At 37.0% G+C, this 16,943-nt stretch overlaps 1 protein-coding gene across 7 annotated transcripts in view; it reads right to left on the bottom strand.

The window, feature by feature from the left end:
* Positions 1 to 13,074, bottom strand: part of slc2a9l2 (solute carrier family 2 member 9, like 2) — a 122,785-nt gene extending 109,711 nt beyond the window's left edge. Inside the window, exons 1-4 of one of the 7 annotated variants that reach the window (XM_027279020.1) lie at positions 11,442 to 11,468; positions 10,620 to 10,756; positions 9,302 to 9,387; positions 3,424 to 3,525 (exon numbers count right to left, since the gene is read on the bottom strand). In XM_027279020.1, coding sequence (XP_027134821.1) covers positions 3,424 to 3,525; positions 9,302 to 9,370 — 171 coding nt within the window. In that variant the 5' untranslated portion in view covers positions 9,371 to 9,387; positions 10,620 to 10,756; positions 11,442 to 11,468. Of the gene's footprint in view, positions 1 to 3,423; positions 3,526 to 9,301; positions 9,388 to 9,582; positions 9,686 to 10,619; positions 10,757 to 11,441; positions 11,515 to 13,051 lie in introns of those variants that run through there. The other 6 variants (XM_027279022.1, XM_027279021.1, XM_027279023.1 and 3 more) reach the window with 6 other exon arrangements.
* Between the last annotated feature and the right edge of the window lie 3,869 nt (positions 13,075 to 16,943).

The raw sequence follows: 16,943 nt of genomic DNA, 5'->3' as shown, positions 1-16,943 counted from the left end.
CATCAACCTGTAAAATACTTTAGTCAAATATTTAAACTTGATGCCTGCATAAGAGAACATGGTTATTTGTGGTATTCCACGTGTCAAATAACATTACCTGTAACATCTTTCACAAATTACAAATGGGGAATATGACTTGGCTCCAGCTCAAAAAAAAAAATTCAGTCAAAAGATTTTTTTTTGCTTTGATCCAGGCACATAACACTTTTTTTTTTTTTTTTTTTTTACCTTTTCTAGTTGTAGTATATACAACATCTATTGTGAATGTCAGAATTTCTGACTAAAACTGGCAGATTGATTATTGAAATAATTTGTGTGGGTGTCTGTTTGCTTCTATTTTCTTACTTTCTAATTTAAAAAAAATGTTTGCACATTTAATTTACTGTATTGTTAATTGTAAAAAATAAATAAATTACATCAAAAGTTAACAAAGACCCTCAATGTTCATGGCAAAAATGATCATCTTAAAATGCTTCTGGGGAAAACAAGGCCCTGGTTTTGAGGTATTAGGCTAAGGAAGACTGACTGAGTGAAAAGGGGAAGCTAACAGGTTGATAGTGCAGTGTGACAGAGATTTTACTATCTAATAAAGTCCAGGCTTCCTGTGAAAGGTTTAGACCCAGGGTAACCAGAAAAGGGCGAGTTAAGATATTTACAAAAAAGCAGAAAAGCAGCAAAAACCGAGAAGATGACCATCATTAGGCAGTTTGTCCATTTATAGCTTTGTGAAGCTTTAACTGCCCTAAGGAAGTTGTTACTAAGAAATTTAGGTGATATCTGGGAGGACATTATATCTATGCTACTATGAAATTAAGAGAGGTTAACATAATCAGACTGGTGTTCACTGAATATCTTGAGAAGACGAGTGAGTGTTTGCTTGACACACCTGTTTGGGTGCTGGCTTTGCCATGACTATAAAAACGGTTGTTACATAATCACACACGTCTCACCACCACCATTTGCTAGCTAACGTTAAACCGAGAGAAAGACCAAGTTAATTATTAACGTTGGGCAAGCAACATTACAGCTTCATTAGGTTATCATTACAGTACATTATTAACTGTCAGTAGCTGGAGATGCAGTGTAAATATACATCATTGTACACTAACTGTTCCTGAAAAATAGGTCACAGTGATTATTTTATGTCTAAACTTAGATGCTAGCAAGATTAGCAAGATTTACCTATTACCGTAACTAAAGTTAGTCTGTATCAGCATTTTTTTACATCACTAGTCTATAATGTAGTTGTCCGTGCTACAAGGCCAAATACAATTATGAACAAAGTCTTTATTCATCCAATAGTCAAGTGATCAAAAACAACTAATAGTGAACCTGTCAAATTCATTCACCCACTCTTTGGGTCCGGGACAAAATTGTAGATAATGGGCATTTCAGCATTTCTCTACTCTTCAGCACTATAAATAATAAATTACATATGCATACTGTATATCACAACATTAAAGCACATCTGAACTGAACCTGGAGATCACACAATTACCAATTATAGTGACGTCGGAGCTTCAAGGTTTATCCCTTTCATACTCCATTTGCTCATTCAGTTCACCTCACCAATCATGGCTAACATTGTAACGTCCGGTTTGCCCAACTCGTACATGCAAGACCTAATTAAAAAGAGAACCCCACTGTTTTGTGACCGCATTGTTCTGTCATGTATGTCATCTAATTCACATCAAGGTAACAGCTTCTTTACAGAAGGTGTTACTGTGGAAACACACAACACAATACAGTACAACAAATCAATCAATTCTACAATCTTTCACATTCACATTTAAGGCAGTGTAAGAATATACTCCCTGTTAACATTTTGCCTGCCATTTAAAGGTTTAGATGCTTTAGCAACCCAATGGCTGTCTGACTCTGTGACCTTCCTACTTTAATTATCTTTCCAGTGTGTCAAATTAGGTTAAAAAATGTTGGGCAGTCCTGGAGGAATGGTCCAGAATATGTATCATATAGCAAGAACCTCAGTTCCAATATGCTTGGGAATCCTATCAACACCCACCTTTTAGGCTTTCACTTCACTGTGAGACTGTAAAAAATGCCAGTCTTTCTACAGTTTCTTACTGAGAGTTGAAGAAATGTTTTATGTCAAAGTTAGAACAGCTTATTTCACATGAGAGATTTCTCTGATTCATGTTTTGTTCCACTGATTTGAGGTAGATAGGGCTGAGTTTAGTTGATGTCATGTATCTTGGTGCAGCAATTAGGATTAAGAATTTGTGGCAGGGGTTGTTTACTTATATTACCAGACTACTGTTAATAAAATCTTCAAACCACACCTACACAGTCCTGGTGAATCAGCAAAATACTCGAGATTTAGTGCCATATATTGAGGTAGTTGTTGAAAATTGTAACCCCTCTCCACTCGCCCTCCTGGTGTAAGCGTGAAGGAGAAATTTGCCTTGACCATTATAATATCATATTACTGCTTGTGTTTATACTCAAAATTACTGTATCAATCTGAACTTTAACCAGAAGCAGAGACGGTTTTACTTGAATCTTTTAAAGTAAAAGCCAAAATCCATTTTCTGCATTCCTACAACATTGCCTTTAGCGTACTTGTATTAGCAAAAGCAGAACTGAGTGTTATGAAGTATGAATACTAATTAAATGACCCATGGGGCTTCGAATTACCTCCCAAAAAAAAACCCTTGAAAAAACAGAAGGCCAGATTGAAAATCAGTCAGCCAGTAAAAAGGATATACAGACTGTGAAAATGTCTTGTCTAGTCCAAGCAGAGCTGAATACACATAATCGTCATGTATTATCTGACCACCACCAGGTAAACACATTTAATTCACTTTAATTACATCACCAACAACAAAAAAGACACTTGAAGGATTATGATCTAACTTTTGAGCTAGTTTGAGATTGGGAAAGTTCTCTTCTGTTTTTGTATGCATGTCACATGAGAGTGATATTAACAACAGTGTTGAAGAAGTGTTCAATTATAGAAGATGAGCTTGTGATTTCTCACTAATGAGTGGGACTTTTGATCTAATAAGACACTCTGGTTATATGGTTTGTATGTATTTAATAGAGCTGCCGTACATGCTTTGGTTTCACAATAGGCTCACAAGAACTGTGAAATCATTAACCCAGCACAATGACTAGTAATTAAATGGCAAATTATAGACAGCTCTACTGCAATTAATGAGCTTTATAATGGGGTTTACTATAACAATGACATTGTCTATGAACCTCTGAACATGTGCATTCTGGACAGTCAGTTCAAAATGGGAGCAGCTCAGTATCTGTCCACTGAATTCTGTAAGTCAAAGCTAACTTCATTAGACTACTTCTGAAGCACCAGCTAAAACAAAGAAGGGAAACAATGGAAGCAAAATCAATGGTGGTTTGCTACAAGCAGATCCTACAAGTCAATTTAACGGTCTGACTCACCAAAGTGGGGGCGTTGACCACAGAGAGGTTGTAGCCATAAATGAAAGATGAACCAAGGGCACCGAAGAAAGCTGCACTCAACAGACAGGCCGTGACTGCCTGCTAACAAGAAAGGACACACAACATAACAGTTAGGATCATACTAGTCATACATGTTACATGTTAGAGGTCTTGTAAGTGGCGGTCACATTGCTGTTGACAGATTTCAAGGTCAGACTAAACCAAGGGGATTTAGGAGAGGACATTTCATATAGGCCCGGGTATCCAGGCCAAGAAACTGGGTTATTCCCTTCACAATGCCCTTGATTGTGTTACTGCTTAAACAACAAATATTAACAACAAATTCATTGTGGTGTGCATGCTCTATTTGACCTTGAGGGCATGGGCAAAGAATAAACACTTGCAAAATGCTACAGCCAGCTGCTATAAAAGGTCTTTTAGAACTGAACTCTAAATGTACAGTACACTGTAGCTATTAAATGCCGCCTGATACACCTGTACATAGGCAGGAACAAAAATAAATCATAACAAGGCTCAGAAAGCCTCAGCACTTGAGAGGATAAAACCCTAAACTTTGTCCTACAATTTGTAGGACAAGCACAAGCAAAAAGATGGAGCTCCTATGAGGATATAGGCAACAAACAATAGTATTACAATATTAAACAAAGATTACTTAAAAGAGTTAATGTTCCTGAGTTGATATGTGTGTAGAATGGAGCTTTAATTGCATACCTTTTTAGTAATGTTTTTGCATTTTCTAAATATCTTTATAAAACATGAGATATGTTGAGAAAAGTAGCACATGATTCCCACAGACTCTGTTCTGGATGATAAACTGGATCAAACAGACAGTGTTTGGTACTAGTGGTACTACAGGATGTAGAGTTTTTGTCTTGTTTGGATTTGTGTACAGTGTCTTGTCCTCAGTGGGCTGTGTTTGTTTGTTTGTATATCCGTGGTATTTCCATCGTGGGACTGGAGAGGTATCTGTGGGTGGTTTATGTTTATGTTTAGAAAAGTGGTGGGTTAACATGCCAGAATGTTTGGTTTGTTGTTACATAATGTATCTGAGTAAATTCCACGAGGGATGGGTCATGTAAATGAATGACCATTTAATTACTCATTCAGTAATCCACTTCTGATGCCATTATTCCAAGTAAAAAGAGGTTGGATGGTCTTTTGCCTGTTTCTAAGTCCCTTTAGGTGCCCAAAAGGCCACAAAGTCATGAAATTCAAGCCATTCATTAGATTTAAAGTGCTGAGTTTTTATGGCACTGTGTCACTTAGAATATGAGAATATTACAATATGTGTGCAAAGCTAACATTTAGGCCAGAAGATGCTGTAGAATATGAATGGAATGGGTTTCTACTCTGGGGAACATGGATGTGTTTCCATGCAATTTCCATGTCTTGTGTAGAGGTTAAAAGGTGACCATAAACACTGGGGATGAGTAGCCATGAAATCTAAATTCCATGGCAATATGGTCAGTGTTGTTCTTGCTATGGACTATACTGTTTGACAGATTGACCTATTTTCACCACCACTTAAGAATTTGCAGTCGTGGTCCCAGTAATATTTGTCCCTTAAGTTGTAGCACATATCTAACATGTTTAAATGTACCTACAAGAACACGATTTTCACTCATACATAAAGATATTTGAATTTAAAGGAGAACTTCTACTAAAATCTAATTATAACTTTATCTATGACTCACTGTTTTGTCAGACTGATTTGTATCTTGAGGGCTTTAACTGCTCTCCCTCATGTGTCTCAGTGCATGGACAGTTGTTTTTTCTCCTACTCTGCTCTATGCTCGAATATTACAATGAGTCAAATTATTCACTGGGTGACATTGCATTGCAATAGTCTGTTTAAAGTGATCATACACCAAACAATGAATCAATATTGATACTGCTCTAGTATGCTAATCAGTAAAGGAGTGGTGATAATATAGTCAGTGCTTTGAATTATTAAGATATAGCTGTAGTGTTCTAGGTATACGGCCTGCCATGTAGGAGATGATAGAATGCTCATTACAATCATAAAAGACTTGAGAATTGATTTGTGAGCATCTCTGCTCTCATAAGTAAGGGGCATAGTGCTTTTGTATGAACAGCATCAATCTATACCTTACACTGACAGCCCTGAGCAACAGTCTGGAGGCAGAGCTACATGAAGCAGCACACAAGGATAATATACAGAAGTAAATTTCACGTGCTCAAGAATTAAATTAGGTCCTTGTGGCTACGAGCAGGCTCTGTAGGGGGGTTAGAATATGTCTTACTCTGTATAACCCATAAAATCTGATTTGATCTGTTAAGGTATTTCCTGAAGGAAAGTGAATCAAAGTAAAAGAAACCACGTCTGAGTGAAAGAAATTAGTTCAGCAGGCAATGACAAGGTCAAAAGTGTACAATGAAAAAGAATGTTTTCCATGTTACTCTTTCTGCTATCTGAGAGCCTCAAAGTTAAAAACAATATTTATGTGGAAACCTGTACACACTGATTGTCAAACTGGGCACACTGATCAAGATATTTATCCAACACGTAGAGTCTGCACATAATAGAATGACAATCAGGCAGTCAGACCTGACTTTAAATTAGACAAAATACAATTCATTTTAATTAGTTATGCACAAATGATTTTCCCCAATACTCTTCTTGGCCTGTACTCTATCCTCACAGTCTAATTTAATAGTTGTCAAAATATAGCCCTTAAATCCAACCATACACACACTAATCAAAGGTAACACTTTGTTTTGAAGGTGGTTATTCCTGTAAAAATTCATTTCAGATATTAATGCTTAAATTATTTCACATGTACGGTTTACTTGTATAGTTTTCTCATTTGTTTTGCTTGGTTTAAAACTACACACACACATTTATTAACAAGATAAAGTGATATCAAAATACATACAGTATTTTTAAAGTTTATTAAACGTGGGGTCAGTCATACTGGAGAAAGACTATTCTATTTATATTTGTCATGGCTGTGTTAATTAGTGTGTTACTATAATGACTATATATCATTTTTTCTGTTTTAATTTGGTGTCCACTTTCACCTATGCAGCTATAATAGATGTAATTAATTATTGACTTTATGTTGCCATGCATCCTATCATACACTGTCAAGAGGATAGGAGCACTCTGTTAATGACTCTAAATACTGCTCAATGTTCAAAGTCAGAAATTCTATACATCATTTTATAATGAACTGTCTATGACTGGGCAGCATGGAGTTTGCACGTTCTCCCTTCACCTCTCACCCAAAGTCAGCTGGGGTAGGCTTCAGCCCCACCATGACCCTGATGAGGATAAGCAGTTACAGATAATGGATAGATGGATGGATGTTTTATGACTATTGTGGTGACAAAATGTATCCATTACACTGTTTCTCTCTTGCTGCTGTGACTTGCTTCAAGTGCCCGCTGAGAGTTGGGTAGTAAACTATGTACAGGGAGTTCTTGTGATAGAGTTTAAGGCCAAAGATAAGGGTCAGATTCCCATTGTGGGAAGATTCACTTGTCAGGGTGAGAAACAGCTGAACTTTAGTTTCTTTTTCTTGTAACCAAGTTGAAGGTTTCCAATCACGTCAGATTCAGGGCAGAAACTGTATAAATGTCTGTTACTTTCATTACTCTGTAGACTGCTTTGATTCTCTGCATTGTCTGTCCTCTTTGCAAACATTGAATAAAACACAAAGGATCCTGTTCCTGATCTTTTATTCTAGAATCCTGTCAATAAAAACTCCACAACAACTATTAAATTTAATGTTTATGTTCTATTATACAATATAAGACTGTCTGAGTTATTATACAATAAAAGAGTCTGTTATGAATATGATTGACATGTAGTCACAGTATGATCAGGACATGATGAGAGAGGCTGCAGAGAGACATAATAATAATATTCTGTGTTTTTTACAAATAGCATTAATTACATTACATGATAAAAAGCTAACATTCTGCTTTGATGGTTGTCTCTTACATTAGTTTATTTTAGATAATAGTCCTTGGAGGTTTGTAGAGTAAGGGTTATTCAATGCCTATGAACTGCTTGCCTAATGCTGCCAGTTTACAAATCATTTTGCAATTCCTGCACATAGTTCAGAGATTCATGTGAACGGATTTCCACATGATATTTTTTCTCCTACCATGTGACCCGTGTGGGGCCCCATACCAGCCAAGAGGTTGAGGAAAAGTCACTTTCTCGACTTGCAAACTACAGGGAAAAGAGGAACTAATTTATTAATAAAAGAGGCGCCACATGGATATGACACACAGTTCATCTGTGATAAGATTAGAATAATTGATTGCAGTCAGGTCGCAGTACCAAGTCTAAATTATTTATTACTTCTTGAACAACTTGTGATATTATTAAGTTAAGAAAGAGAAGATTAAAAAGACTGTGGGAATATATGTTAATTCTGTGAATTATTAATATATATTTTATCTCTATCTTATTATTATTTTATTTTTTTTCAGTTTAAATTTTGAATTTTTTTTTTTTTCAGTTTCAATTTTTTTTTTTTTTTTTTCCATTTCCCAATAATGTTTCTCATTTTATTATGAGACCATGTCTAAGTATTTTCAGGGCACCAGTGGACTGAGATATGTTAGATACGATAGAGGTCGAATATTTGTTTTATCTCTTTTTTATTTTTTTCACCCTTGCCCACTGGAGAGGTTATAAAGTGAAAATGTAAAGTAGATAAATTATTAAACCACTGCTAGGATGAAGAAAATAACAAAAACAAAAAGAGGCTGCAACAGAAAAAAGTCATGTTTAATGTATTTTGTTAACTGTTTGGAGATAAAAATTTCTTTTGCAATCAATTTACCAGTAAATAATTTAACTCACTGCATTATTTATTCATATATCCAATTATATCATTTACCCACTGGATGTCTTATTTGTCTCTACATTTGTCTCTCCAGCTCCTTTAAGGGGAGAAAATATCTCTCACACCTCAAGCACAAATTACTAACACAACAGCAGTTTACGCATCTACATGTATCATGTACTTTACACATTTAATTATATGTGTAATATGTGTTTGTGAGTATAAAGATATAGTAAAGATAAATAGAAAGGCAGAAGGTGTTTAATTAAGTTCCTGGATACCACCTACACCAATATTAATACTTTATTGTTCTTGCTGAGTTGGTTCGATTGAGATAGCAGTAAATAAACAGATGAAGCTGTATTCCGCTGCGACTTTGCTCAGTTGATACAGCTTAAACTGCAGTCTTAGATCGTACTTTGTAAGATTAGAAACCAAATGTCCATGTTATCTTGTTAACGTTTTTCTGTTTATTGTAAAGCAGTTGGAGGCTGTCAATAAAGGCAGCTAGATCAAAACTATAACTCTAATGTGTGGGCAGCAGTTCTTAGTGAGGTCATGGGATTAAGTGGGAACATCATCATTAATAGATAAATACAGACACCGAGTCTGTTTGTGATACACAAACAGACAGTATTACATCATCATCACAGGTTTTGTAATGACAAATAATAAATACTATTATAATACGAATTTTAATCTAATTTCGTTGTGGTTTTAGCACAAAATCAAACAGTAGTGAAGACATCTGTTTTAGGTCCAGGTCTGTTTAGGTTTTTGGATAACAGCACAGAAATATGTGCCATGTGTAAATTACAAAGGTTGTGTTTGCTGACATGCAATATCCTCACAAATACATCCTACCCATACATATCCTGGTTAACGTATGACATAACTGGGAAATAATAGCATGTCAAATAGTCATGACTTACATAGTGAAGTCAGGACTGTCAGTCAGTCAAACCAGTCAAATTTCATTTCATCACACAATCGGTACTTGGCCGTAATGTTTTCAGTGACTTAATGACACTAACCTTTTCAGAGTTCTTCTTAGATTCACCTGTGTTCTTGTGGTCATCCAGGTCATCCTTCAGTTTGTCCATGGTAATGTTTCTGCACCCTTAGATGGTGAGAATACCCAGAGGAACACAAGACATGTTTTAAAACAAAGACAGGGAAGTAGTCAGTGAAATGTGCTATAAAGGAAATTACGGTGCCTCAGTGTGCTGACATGCACATACATGTATGGGTGCCAGTAGGGTACAAGAGCACACAGGATTATAAATCAGAACTTAGTCACAAGTTAAGGATTTACCCAAAAAGTCAGACCAGTATTCTAACATGCTCTAGATAAGCTTTGTCTTATCTTGCCTTATTTTCAGTTTGAAGCATTACATTTCTACTCAATTTACTCAACAGGAAGAAACAATGATCTGCGTCATATTGAAGGACTCCACAACGTGATTCAAATATAATACGTTAAATTAAAAGCTGGCGTCTGACACCTAGTGGTTATAGGAGTAGTAACATACAGACATACTGGAAAGAATAAAAAAAAGGCAGATCTCTAAAAAGGCAGTCCCTAAATTAGTGTAAATTAACCAAACACAGTTTGTCCAGGGCTTTAAAAAGAGACATCCATGCATTCAATGCATAGCTGTCATAGGAGTCAGTGACCTGTCTTACTGCTGATTTCCTCTCTTACCTCACAATTAACATTTCATGGCATTAAGTCAATCTCCAGAATATAAATGAATCCCTGATTAGATGACTAGAATAAGAACCAGCAGCGCCCTGCATCGTGAGGAACAGGATTAAAAACCACAGCTGTGGAGTGAATTCAAAAGGAGACTGAAGACACATAACAGATCGAATAGTTAGTAGTCTAACCTTTCCTTATTACAACTATTTGATTAAACCACTCCTTTGATTTGAGTCAGTAACTCCCATAGCTAATCTGAATGCTGAAAGTGGTCTAATGCTCAAACTGTTTTTGTTTTTTTTTTACTTTAGGGTATATATACAAAGCAGAGAGTTTGAATGGCAGTAGAGCCACAGCCAAATAAATCAAACATTTCAGTACATTACATCACATTTCTAGAACAATGTGACCTCTTCTTCCTTTACCTTGAAAATTGTTTGAAATCTTTATTTTAGGTCAAATTACTACATGAAATTGTAGTTAGAATTGTCTACTACTGTAACTGCACCACACATACTGGGTACAAAAAACCTTCACTTTAAAGTTAAATTAAAGTCAAAAAAGTTATACTGAGAATATGGTAAGAAAGTCAGTTAAACCTACTGAATTTTACCTACTGTAGTGTAGTACTGAGTGAATGTGTAGTGTACCTGCATTTGCAATCACATTTAAGTGCACCAGGGGAGTCAATCGTCCAATCTTGTTTGGTCGATCAGTTGGTTGGTTATCAGGAGCCAGGGATGTTTACTTTATGTTACCTCTCTCTCTCACAACCCAAAGATGACCTCTGTATGCAAATAGGGAATCTTCAGACTCATTTGCCTTGCAACGTGATAAAGACGTAGAGGCCACTCCTAGGTCATTTGCAGGTTAGTCTCAACAGGTCACTGACTAATGAACTGCTTTCTCAAGATAAATAATGATTTGATCTTTTTTTTTCCTTATTTTTTTTCTGCTTACTTGCAACCTCAATAAAGCAGCAAAAATCAATGTAATGAACCATTCCAACATGGCAACAGTGAGTATCCCTTTCTGTACACAATGCACCATAATTCACTATGATGACTTGCAAGGGATTATGTTCTGTTATTGTTATTGTTATAGTACAATATGACGAATACAAAATCACTCATGTATTTTAATGGATAATCATTAATCTGGCCAACAGAAATTTGTAAAATGATAAGATGATAGGATCCTGTTACATAATACAATATCCAGCCATGCAACGTCAAATTTCTGAAAATGAAAACTATTACACATTGTGCAGCAGATGGTTTTGACTATGATGATTAATATTTCATTCAAACATAAAGACTGAGGTAATTAGTCAAGGAATTATACCTAGTTATATAGTGCTCCACTAACTCAGAAAGTAAATAATAAATAAATAAAAAAGTAGCAGTACATCCCACCTAATAAAAATAGATTCCATGACATTAAAGATAATGGTAAAGAGAGGTCATGCTTACTCACGATGTACAGGCTGTGTATCCAACAATAACAGAAAGATTACTGACCCAATATTACCTAAATGCAACTTTGATAACAACTGAATAATGATTAACTTTGATAATCTCTCCCTGCCTCTCTTTCTTATGTCATTATTATGTCAGTCACTGAGGTCAGCTACACTACATGGAAGAGAAAGAAACATTAACTTACTAACTAAAATCTACTGATAAAGAATACTGCAATCACTGAGCTATCCACTGTCCAGTCATATTCACTACAACATTAAAACTAATCAGCACTATATAATACAGCAGAAATTGATCAAATAATAATAATAATAATGTACTTAAAGAGCAAGTGGGTTGTATTTGTTATGGAATTTTCTATCCTTAGGTTACACAAGGCCTTGAGGTCCTTGGCAGTATTAGTTGTTTGGCTTTGGTTGACAACAGTAGGTGCCAGTCTATCTCAACACTGTGGTGGTCAGAGTCGAAGAGACCTATTGCTGCCTTCCTAGACATAATAGATAGCTTTCTGTTGACGTTCCAATCTGCATAAACAGACAACAGTGTCTTCAGACTAGAATATGCTGACAATAAACCTCTATGGGTAAAGACATTCTCTTTGACTAAATTCTGGGCGTATAGCATTTGTGGTGTTATCTTGGGGTTTAAAGTCTATCCACCAGGATGAGTTGGGCAGAATGTGAGACTGACTCAGGCACTTCTGTGTCTCTAATTCTCCTTGGCAAAACGTCAATAAATATTACAGCATAAGAAATCAGAGGCTCCGGAACACTTTGTTTCTTCCTGACCTCACCACCTTTGACTTCAGCAATTTCTCCACAACAGTATTAATGACCTACAGTCTAATATCTTAAAGGTGCAACTGGATTTATGCACAGACCATTCCAACAGTCCAGCAGCATTTCCAGAAAGCTTTTACAACTTGGTTATGTTTAGGCACCAAAATGTTATTTGTCTATAGTGGGTATTTGTTATGAATTCTACTCTATTTTCACACAGATGTGAGTGGAGTCAATGTCCAATTAAAACCCTTTCAAACAAAGCAGCGTAGACCATCTGGGTGTCAGTAACAGGCCACATGTGGCCTGCGTGCCAGGAGTTTAAAAACAGTGTTTTTCTGCTGTGTGTCTCTTGTGTCAGGAAATCTTTCCCATAACATCTTTGGTTATCTAAAAATTGCTAAACATTAACTGCTCTGTATGCTCAACATAACACTACTCAATGCCAAATGATGAAATTCAAACTCTTGTAGCCAGAGCAGACAGACTATCATGGAATCAATAACGCTTTTGCTTCCAGCATGATTCCATGAACCCGGTTGCTATTTTCAATTACCATGGCCTTGAATAAAAAATAAAGGTATATCAAATAATGGTACCTCTGTTCAACAAAAACTTTTGTGACATTAAGCCTTCTTCTTTCTGTGGGTAAACAGTCAGACATGAGAATATAGTAGCTGGATGACGATCATTAACAATGAGTTAGTGTAAAGAAATTCCATTGCTTACCTTAAATAGAATATATAAGTTACATCATGCCACTGAGGGGTTGAAATGAAACTTAAATTGTTAATATACAGATACCATACTAAAAAACCCTACCAAAAGAGCACCCTTCCAGCTATCCATGCTATCCATTGTTCTGCTGCATTCCTTGACCTCGTGTAAGAATGAGGAACAGCCCTTCATACACACAACTGTCCAAAGTCCAGAAATATATATCCACAGCTTAAATGGTCCTTAGACATGCACCATGCACAAGCCTCTAGAGTTATCCTATAGTAACATGCAGCGTCAAATGACAGTTTCCTGAAATGGAGTAGATGTAGAGGGAAAGGTTAGTGCTACTGGCGGAGCTATTACAAGCACACTACGCTTGCTAAGTAAAAATTGCACCAGAGCTTGGTCTTCAATCCTCAGGAAGTCCTCTCCTCGGGCAAATTTTTCATTGTATGAATGGTTGCTTTATCCTCTCTCACACTAATTGCTCAAACTACTGCCTGGCTATGAGCTACATTACAAACATGTGAGCCACATTTCTGTGAAAGTGCATGAGTGCCTAGTATCATAAACATAGCCTAAAAAAATGACATAGTTTGATAGCTGCAGCATGTGGTTGGGTAATTGAGCAACTTTAACTGTGTGTGGATTGCTTTGTGAGCTGTGAACTGGCATGGGGGAAAAAAGACATGGGCGTGTAATGAAATCCAGGCTTGTGAGATAAGCACCTCCTTAGGGACATCTTTTTTCAGCTCTGGAGTCTAGGTAACAGGAGTATTAGGTTTCCTAGGGTGAGGATAGGCCTGTCAGCAGAGCAAAGGATCCACAGGCAGACTGTGCCAAACCACTGAAAGTAGCTGAGATGACAGAAATCTTTTATCTTTTATTTACATTTCAATTTCGACCAGCATTGTGAACAGGTTTATGAAATATCTGGTAGTTTTTGCTAATATTTCTATACAGCACATTTCCAAAATCAATTTCAGATGAGAGCATGTGAGTTACAGCTGCCACACTCTCTCTGTTCAAGTGTAAAACTTGACAATGCCATTCTAATGTTGATTCTGCTAACATTACAAAGTTCTGCTCATAGCTCATGTCCTACATTTTTTATTTCAAATATCACTTTTTTTCTGCTCTAGCCCATGGTCCTTAAAACATAAAAGTCAGCAGCTATGTTAAACATTGATTTTCCCACTGTGCCAGTGGCTCTGTGTCACCTAGTCCACACAGGGTACTATTTGTGCTGCTGTAACTCTCAACAAACTTCTATCAAAGTTTATGATTTTGAATGAATGGGAACAATAAAAGGCTCCCATAAATGTACATAATAGCAGGATCATTTATTCTCTTAAAAGTTAATCAGACAAAAAACAACAACTCACCAACCAGTCTGAGGAATCTCGCTGTTCAAAATTGTCTTGGAAAATCTGCAACCAAAAGTAAGTGCAGGCACCTAATTGAAAAGACACCATTATCACATGAGAACAAGCTGGCTAACTTAATTTATTGAAACTGGACATGAGCCAAAAATGTTTAGAGCCACAGTGAAAAGAGCAGCTAGGAGGCCACCTTCTTTTCTAATCAGTGAATCCCCTACTGTGTGCATTTCGTCCTCACCTTTTCTTTTCTTTTTTACACTTTTAGAGCGACCATGTAATGTGGACAAATAAAAACTGTTTAATTAAACAAATATCACAAAGTTGATTTTGCTGACATTATGATACAATATTTTTTTATCTTATCTTACAACACATTTACTTTTAAGAACTACATGAATATTACCCACTTACCTTTTTATCTCCACTTACAGGTTGCACTGACAAGTCCAAGCCAAGCTATTTTTTTATTCCAACACAAAGATGCACGTTTCAAGCATATTTTCTACTGATTCACTGAAGTGACAAGTTTCTATATGTGCTGTGCCGTTAGCCAATAGGCAGATAATTGGTTGACCCACTAAACTGTGGTGCTGGAGGGGGAAGAATGAATCCTTGGTCAGCTTCTTTACTACCTCTGTAGCAAACTGTGTGCATAAATATTGAGAAAGAAACACTACCACTTGGAATATCTTTTACTCAGATATTATTCCAGCTTCACCAGAGCAGCAGGAGTGGAAAGAAACTGGATTTGAGAATACATACTTTTTATCTTAAACCACCTCTCAGCTAAGAAGTTTTCTGCAGCTTTTCACCCAAGCACAGTGTTGTCTTCTCACAACAATGTTGATAATCTGGTCCGTTCTATCAATACACATCCACAATCCTGGATTAACCCATTGTACATTTTGTTGATTAGAGAGATCTTATGTCGGTCTGTCTCTCTGCCTCAGAGGTGCAGCAGCTGCAGAGAAGGCAGTCACAGCATCTAGAGACTTGGTTGGTTTCACGCGCTGGGGTCCGCATTGGCTGTGGTATCACACAACACTGCTAATATTATAGTCAAAAGAAAAGGTGTTTTTATATTTAATCCTGCAAATATTCTCCAAACACAGGATGATGACTGATCGCCATGTGTAGACTTAAATGTCACATAATGGTGACCTAGAGCTGTTTCTAGATGGTTCTCAAATCAAATCAAATCAGATTTTATTTGTATAGCTCAAAGTCACAAAGTACATTTGCCTCGGAGGGCTTTACAATCTGTACAGGGAGTGACACCCTCTGTCCTTAGACCCTCGGTTCGAGTGAGGAAAAACTTGCCCACAAAAACCCTTTAACAGGGAAAAAAGGTGGAAGAAACCTCAGGAAGAGCCACAGAGGAGGGATCCCTCTCCCAGGACGGATAGACGTGCAATAGATGTCACATGTACAGAACAAATCAACACAAACATATTGTACAATGACAATGACTGATAAAATGACAATGAATCACAATGAATGATAAAATGATTACAGTAGCAATGGAACCTGTAATAGAGATGGAGAGACACAGATGCACAGCAGCAGCAGCAAATCATCAACTAACTATAAACAGTAATGGAGATATGGCAGCAATAATGACAGTGGTATGTGTAGTGGACGTCGTGCAGGACCACAACAGCAGCCACGATCCACGAGAACCTGCTGGACGACAGAGCACAGAAACTCCAGGGAAGAAGTTTAGTTAGTAACATGCATTAATGAGACATGTATGTTAGATGATATGAGAGAGAGAGAGAGAGAGAGAGAGAGACTGTGCTGTCAGCTCTAACAGCACAGGGCACAAAGGCCGCCCTCACACAATTCGGCCTCACCAAATCATAACTAAAGAAAAAGATAATTACATCAACTATTGGACATCTCCAACCAAAACCCAAAGCAAACTCCAGTGCTATTTGGCCCTAAACAGACAATACTCCGCAGATTATCTGAGCTGTGTAACCGACCCTTTAGACTGAGGAAAACATTGACTATGTACAGACTCAGCAACCACCGCCTGGCCGTAGAGAGAGGCCGACACAGACAGACGTGGCTGCCCAGAGAAGACAGACTGTACACCGCACTTCCTAACCACCTGCCATCTGTACAAAGACATCAGAGACATATATTTCCCACAAATCACATACACCCAGAAAGACTTTGAGACATTAGACCACATCAAAAAACTTCCATACCTGCTGGGTGAAGTACATCAATGTGCAAACATAACTGCAAGATTTGTGAACCTCTGCGACCACAGAAGGAGGTCCAGTGGACAGAAAGGACAGACATAAACTATCTCCTCCTGCTGGACATTATTTACTTTGTATATATTGAACAATTGAATTATTATTATTTCATATTCCTGTATTTTATGTTAAACCATGTATCTGTCTCTCTCTCTCTCTCTCTCTCTCTCTGTCTGAGAGAGAGAGACTGCTTCTTGTTGATGTCACGCTTTGGCAATGTTAACATATGTTTCCCATGCTAATAAAGCTTTATTGAATTGTAATTGAGAGAGAGAGAGAGAGAGAGAGAGAGAGAGAGAGAGAGAGAGAGAGAGAGAGAGAGAGGGGGGAGAGACCCCCGGGTGA

This window comes from Larimichthys crocea, chromosome VI (genome assembly GCF_000972845.2).
Source record: "Larimichthys crocea isolate SSNF chromosome VI, L_crocea_2.0, whole genome shotgun sequence".
NCBI lineage: Eukaryota > Metazoa > Chordata > Actinopteri > Sciaenidae > Larimichthys > Larimichthys crocea.
This window is presented reverse-complemented; position numbering and strand designations above follow the sequence as displayed.